This window comes from Limulus polyphemus, unplaced genomic scaffold (genome assembly GCF_000517525.1).
Source record: "Limulus polyphemus unplaced genomic scaffold, Limulus_polyphemus-2.1.2 Scaffold2726, whole genome shotgun sequence".
NCBI classification, from domain to species: Eukaryota; Metazoa; Arthropoda; class Merostomata; order Xiphosura; family Limulidae; genus Limulus; species Limulus polyphemus.
Window position 1 is genome coordinate 128,650 of NW_013668336.1, and position 7,600 is coordinate 136,249.

Genomic DNA, 7,600 nt, shown 5'->3' on the forward strand with positions numbered 1-7,600 from the left:
GAAAGAGGTGAGTGGAGCCACTGTGTTTCATTCAGTATGTGAGTGATATCTCAGCAAATAGAAAAGATATGAGGTTCTTATTTTATATTCTAGCTTGTCAATATCAGTATTGATGCATCATCTTTTTTTATATTTAACAATGAGTATAGTAGGACTAGGGGACACAAATATAAATTTTGACAGGATAGGACTCATCTTCAACTAAAACAGTTTCATTTTTCTAACAATGTGGTTGGCCTTTGGAATGGGTTGCCTTCTGATGTTGTAGATGCAGTAAATTTAAGTGAGTTTAAGAAAAAGCTTGATAAGTATATGAATGATAAGGGCTAGCTTTAAGATGTTTTTTTTTAATTATTTTAATATAGTTTAGAGAATGGAACAGCTGAGATGGACCAATAGGTCCCATGTTGTCCCAAAACATTATGTTATTATCTTAAATTACTTATTATTATTTATTCTGTTGTGTAAGATCTGCCTAATTAAAGTTACTTTTATTATTAATGTTGTTGTGTAAGATTTATCTAAATAAAGAATAGATTACAAAGTTGCCAAATATTATATATATATTTTTATTTGAGAAGATGTTTTGAGCTCCTAAAGCTTTCTACATGATCTACCTAATCCCAACCTGTCCATTTTACTTTTTTATTATAATGAATATTATTTTATAAACTCTGTTTAATCTCAATCTGTTTAGATATTTGTTATCATTATTAATAATATTATTGTGCACTACCTAAAACCAACCTGTCCATATTACTTTTTTATTATTATGAATATTATTTTGTAAACTGTTTAATCTCAATCTGTTTGAATATTTGTTATCATTATTAATAATATTGTTGTGCACTACCTAATCCCAACCTGTCCATATTACTTTTTATTATTATGAATATTATTTTGTAAACTCTGTTTAATCTCAATATGTTTAAATATTTGTTATCATTATTAATAATATTGTTGTGCACTACCTAATCCCAACTTATCCAAATAAATATTTTTGTTATTACTATTTTTTCATTTTCAATGGAAAACCCAATGCTTATTTGGTTCTCTGTTATTTTTGTTACAGTTGATAAAAGAGATTATGAAATGAAATCAACCAAGTAAGTACAAAATTTTAATTTCATTGGATATTTTATTTAGTTTCTTGAAAAGAGAATATTTTGTAACTGAATCTGTTGTTAAGCTCTAAACTGCTTATAGCACTACTGTCAAAAGCATGTAAAATGAAGCTTTTTTGAAGAGTCTATCTGGATCTGGAAAGAAGAAATACATATAATTCTACATTCTTTTTTTTTTGTAATTTTATTCATTTCCTGTTACTTATTTAAGCACATTATTTGGTTAGCTTTGTTCTTCTTCTTCTTCATGAAGATATTTTAGGCCTTTTTCATTCCAATGATGCTATCCTTATTTCCTTTTTACAGACCTTTGTGTGTTTTTCTTAAAAGTTAAAAATAAATATAAGATTTTTACTGTAAGTCAAACATTTCATTGCTATAATTAGCTTCCTACATTTACGTTTAATATTTGCCCGTTTAATTATGTAAAATTACCATATGGAAGTAATGTCTTAAGTTTACCCTTTTACTTGAATTTATGTATGATCTTCAGGTTTATGTATATACTTGTCAATAAGAAAAACTTGTATTGAGACCTTGGATCATAAAATTGACTAATGCATTTTGAGCAAATAATTTTTAATAATATATTTAGCTTAAAACCACCTAATCATTTCTTTTTGTTGGTTCTGCCTTTAACATAATATTTAAACATTTTTAAGTAGCTATAGAGATGACTTTTTGTTTTTGTTTTATGTGACTAGTACTAAACATGATTTATCTTTTGCCTAAGGGCTGAAATGATGAATTGTTTTCAGTAAAATAAGATGTTAAGATGCCAAGTCAGAATTCTTGAGAAGAATCTTTTCCATTCAAAGAAAAGTCTAGTTAACAAAAAACAAATTTTTTTGTTATTTTAGTTCCCCACCAAATGCAATATCCCCTCCATACTATGCACATGGTACAATTGGTAACAAAGGTGTGGAAGAAACATTAGATGATGTTAGCAAAGTTCCCATGTATTCACATTCTCTTCATGGCATTAATGGGGAACTGATGAATGGTCACTTATCTCCTAATTCTCATCATGCTAATGGTAAGTTTATTGTTTGTATGTTAATTGATGGTGGTAAAGAAAAAAAAATCATTTTATGATTTACCAGCATATTTAATTGATGAACTGAAACCACCATACATGAGACATTATATTTTTATAAAATTCTGAGCTTAAGGATAAAAGAATAACATATGTATATCTGTGCTTTTATGAAATTGTAGATTTAAAACAAGAGTACCAAAATGATTTGTTTGGAGTCAACCCATCAAAAATGTCTCTTGTCTGGCAGACTTGGTGTTAAAAGACTTAATAATGAAATTTTTAAAGGATGCATGTATATAGAACAGTAATATGTTCACACACCAAACTAGCTCCTGCAACTGACTTGGCAAGTATTTGTCTGTAATTCTGAGTAGAAACCATTACAACAAATACAATGATGACTGGAAATGTTGCAGTAATGATTTTGCATACACTGGTGATGTATGAATTGCCATGACAGGGAATTATGAAGCAATATCAAAGCATTTTGTATGCCACTCTACAAATTTCTCATCAAATAATGATCTACATTGTCAGAACTCATGAAAACCATGAAGAAAACATCTTTATAGGGCTGAGGAATCAGATATTGTACTGTGCAAAATATGAGGCTACTACCTTGTTTTCTTTGGGATTTTGGATAGGGTGGGTATAGATTTTACTCCCTCATAGCTTGAAAACTAGTGCAAATTGGCGATGCTGATGGTCAATTCAGATCCCCAATAATACAAAGAACTCAAAACCTTCATTTAGAATTTAATGATTGGTCAAATATACAGTGCTTATGAATATTAGATCCTGATTGGTATAAATAAGGGATAAAACTAATGATTAGTCTATATTCCCTTAATGTGCCATGCCAGTGATGCTACCCTGGTGCTACTCATGCTGTCTGCTACAACTACTATTGCTATCACATCCGGTATGCCAAAATGAGCACTTCTACTTTTTGTAAGAGGAACACAATCCAGCTAATCCCCTAAACTCTATATTTTTATGGGCCAAATACTGTTTAAAGGTGAATTATTTTAACAGAAAAGTGTTTTTTTTTGTGTTTTTTTTAGGTTAACAGATCAAGCCTTTTATCAGAGTATTTTTTTATTTTAACTTGAATACTAAAAACTGTGACATTCCCCTGTAGCCCACTCAAACTCCCAAATTCAGTCTTATCAACTTGCAGACTGGGTATTAAAAAAAAAAAAGAGAGATTTGTAACGAGAGTGAAAATAGCATTGTTTCTCCAACTTAAATGTAGCACATATTTGAGATTAAAAGCTGAAGCCTCTATAAGTAGAGCAAAGAATAATTTAAGAGTTTAGATCTGGTTGTAAAGCTATGATAGTGACAGTCACTCTTTTCCTGTAAATGGAAACAAGTTACCATACCAAATGTTTTTATATATTTTATAAGCAATAATTATCATAAATATGACATAATGATTTTTTTTATCTACTAAGTGAAAATTTTGAGAAATAAAATTGTCTACCTCAAATATATAATTTGTGCAGTGCACAATATCTATAGATAAACAAAATGGTAGCATAGTCTTGGTTTTAAATGTATTTTAAATAGCAAGATGGCATTTACTAATGAAATAGTTAAGAAATGTAGTCAATAGTAATGCATATACTTTTGGAATTTAACATGCTAATTAAAAAGTTAATGTTGCACCTTTCTTCTTGTTTCAAGTGATGATGTACCTACCAGAGCAAGAAGTAGGTGGTAATGATAGCCATTCAGATTTGTGGATGAAAGGAGGGGGAGAATTACCTCCTGAGGGTTCCTACAACCCCTATGATGGTGGCTTACCTAATGGCTACTACTACCCAGAGGACTAGTCAGATACAACAACGTGATCCATGTTTTTTTTATTTCATCAAAAAATTTCATACTTACGTAGATGTTCTCTATTTTTCATATTCATAATATCTTCTGTCAGTGGCTGAATCTTGTGTCTCATTTATAACACCAATGTAAAGTTAAATTGTCAAAGTAATTTTAGTGGTCAAGATATATTTTTTGTTTGTTTTTTAAATACGTTCGATTTCAATAAATATCGATATGAGCTGACAACTGAGGCTTCAACAACATTGATATCAGTACCAGCTTCAACTGATAGTTCTTAGAGCATACTTTGGTTAATAACAAAGTGTTTTTATAGATATTTTAAATGAGAAAAAAAATAATGACATTTTGTATAATCTTTGCAACTACACATAGCTTTTAGCCTCTTTTATTACAAATGCTGTTTAATTAGCTCAAGGACTTAATGTTAAGACAACATATAAGCCTTCTACTGGGCTCCAATATCTATCTCATTGTCAACCATCTACTACAAGTTCTTTGAATATTAATAGCTTAAATATAATTTTAATTCATTATTAATCCAAAACTTGACCATTTACTTTTAATGATCAAAATTGTTTATGTAGCTTGAAAGAAATCACATATAACTTACAATGATTCTTAGAAATGCATTGTGGTAAACAGTAGCATAAGTATTTAAAGATGGCATAGTTTCTTTGATTACTGAAAACTTTTGATATTGATTCCATTTGAGTGACACTTAAAAGTCAATGTTACTTGTAGCAAAACAGTTTTTGTCTTCATATATTTCATAATAAATAGCCATTAAATTTCTATTTTCAGACTCCCCATACTATGATGTCAGTGGGCTCCCAGATCCTTATGCTCTTGGTGATGAAGATAAAACACAGCAAGTCTCCCTTAGCTTTGATGAGAGTTTAGAAAGTGGATACTCCACCCCTAACTCCCGCAATCGCAGAGTTGTACGAGAAATTATTGTGTGAGAAAGTGGTAGCATTTTGGTTACCGAAGGAAAGTGGGTTATACTGCGGACAGATAGGCATGTGAACTAAAGGAAAGAGCTCGTGAATTGCCTGAATGAATGACTTAATGATGCTGTTATACTAGTTAAGTTTTAGGTGTGAAATTGGGGCATTTTTTTCTTCAACTAAGCCTTTATTTTGTGGAAGGATGATGCAGATTTACTGTAACTAGCAGAAGTGCTAATGTGAGAGTTTGAGTCAGTCACATTCCACAAGTGAAACAGAAGCAAGTCCTGTGTTCAGGTGAAAGAAGTCATGTATTTGTCAGGCATACTGAAAGTAAACCAGCCATTCATTAATACTCAAATGTGAAAAAAAAAAAAAAGTAGATTAATCGACTGAGTTTTGCTAAGGTAATTCTTAGTTAAATAAAGATGAAGAGGAATGTGTAACTAAATAATTAACATCATGCACTTACTATTACCAATCTATGGATCAAGAACTACAATGAAAAGCTTACTTTACAATGGCTCAGTGACAGAAATTGTACATAAAGAGTTGTAAAATAATAAAAAGAATATAGTACAATACCAGAGCTTAAGCTCACTTCAACATAGACTTTAGCAAGTGTGGTTATGCACTGATTCCAGCCAGCAATGGATAATTATTTTCATTGTAAACTTTAGTTTTATATTGTTTGTTTGCATTTGGCTTGCTATGAGTAACAGAACAGAACCATAAGCAAATGCTTTAACAGAAATACTTTGGTCATTATGAAATATATTCTATTCATATTTTATTGTCTGGTGCTCGACTAAGCTTTAATTGCAATGTTTTTAGTGGACGTCAAATTATAATCATTGAGGTTGTTTTAACTTCAAGCAGAGATTCTGTGAGGTTGTCCAGTTATTATTTTCAATATATTCGTTAAATCTGAAACTTTGCATATCATAAGAGAATAATAATGAAAAATAATATCAAAACTCCACAAGATCATTGTACTCTTAACATTTTTGCTATTTAAAAGCAACTCCTTTAACCAATATTTTTACAAATTTCAATTAATATCTAAGATTTCGTTTTCATCAAGAGATTTTTTAGCCAAATTTCTCTTAAATTATTTTATTGCTTAATAAATTTAAAAAAAATATTTAATCTCTCTTTACTGAATAATTTGTTAAAGTTACATGTTCAATGTCATTGTTAATGTTTTTTTCTCATTCGTAATCTTTATTGTACTTTTAAAACAATAACCAACCGTTTTTCTTTAATTAAATTAAATGCACATACGTTTCTTTACATGTTTAAGGGTATATTTGATGCAAGCCATATACATTGGATCTACAGGCTAGTATAGGCTTACTAACTTAACCTAACGGATGCCAAAGGGGCAAGCTTTCAACTCTAGTGCTGGATTGTTTGTTTTTATTAAGCACAAAGCTACACAATGGGCTATCTGTGCTCTTCCCACCACGGGTATCGAAACCCGGATTCTAGCGGTGTAAGTCCGGAGACATACCGCTGTGTCACTGGGGGGCCTAGTTGTGGAATCTTCAGAAGGCACACTTATCATAGGCCTAACTAGACTGCTATTCGTCAAGAGTAAACATAAAAGATAACTGATGCAATCTAGTTGATTGAAAACTTATATAATAATCTTTGAATATTAAAAAAAATGTTTTATATAGCAAGAAAAACTTTTAGAACGGGTAGAGTTCTCCAAAATTAAGGGTTAAGATCATAGGCGTACTATTGCTCAGTCGGGCTATAAAATTTTTACTTCATGCCTATCTGTGTTTGAGTTTATTAATGCCACAGAAGCGGGAGATGTTTTCCTATTGTCTTAGTACTATCACCAAACAACCGCCGCCTCACCACACACACTATATTCGTGATTTTAGCCCTACAACATAAATATACTGCTACCTACAACTATAGTTAATATGTTATTATTGTTATAGTTCACGAGATTTATGTATGTGAATTGTCTTTTATTATTATTAATGGTTGAGGTAAATACGTGGCTGTTATCTTGGTTCATCCCTTTGGACAAGTGGGGAGGGGGTACCACATGCAGTGTTATGATGGCAATTGGTTCGGGAATTTTTTCTTCATGTTAGAATCCGCGTTCATTATTTTTATGATTTTAAAATTAAGAAGTATATCCTTGTGTTTGTAAAATTAAATGGTCCTCGTGCGTAGATCAGGTATCCCTGCTAGTTGTTTATAAAATACTATTGTTTTGATCTAATTACATACAGTGCAGTCCCAGAATATTATACATTTCTTTAGCCACAGTTTCAGGCAAGTTTTGCATGTATACATACAAAGGGACCATACCAACATGCTGTCTGTAATTTGACTTGCTTTGGTTGTAACAAGGCAACTTTAAAAGTTTGTTTACGTCACTGGTTCAGACTTTTGGTTATGAACAAGTAATTTTGTTTAATACATAAAATTTAAAAACAAGGGGCCTATTGCTCCATCTAGGCCGCCTCAACTAATAGATTAAAAATTATGTTTTCAACATTAACTTTTAAGTATTAACCACATTTTGGGTTAGCTTGAAATTGTTTTGCCCGAGTAAGAATATTGTTGCATCAGCGAGGTCACGTGACTAGTGTCACGCCACGTTTCTAGAAATATCC

General features: G+C 30.9%; 1 protein-coding gene across 1 annotated transcript in view; it reads left to right on the forward strand.

The window, feature by feature from the left end:
• Positions 1-4,001, forward strand: part of LOC106467746 (hemicentin-1-like) — a 71,011-nt gene extending 67,010 nt beyond the window's left edge. Inside the window, exons 15-17 of the mRNA XM_022395929.1 lie at positions 1,073-1,106; positions 1,985-2,160; positions 3,853-4,001. Of these exons, the coding sequence (XP_022251637.1) occupies positions 1,073-1,106; positions 1,985-2,160; positions 3,853-4,001 (359 nt within the window). The remainder of the gene's footprint in view (positions 1-1,072; positions 1,107-1,984; positions 2,161-3,852) is intronic.
• The last annotated feature ends 3,599 nt before the right edge of the window (positions 4,002-7,600 follow it).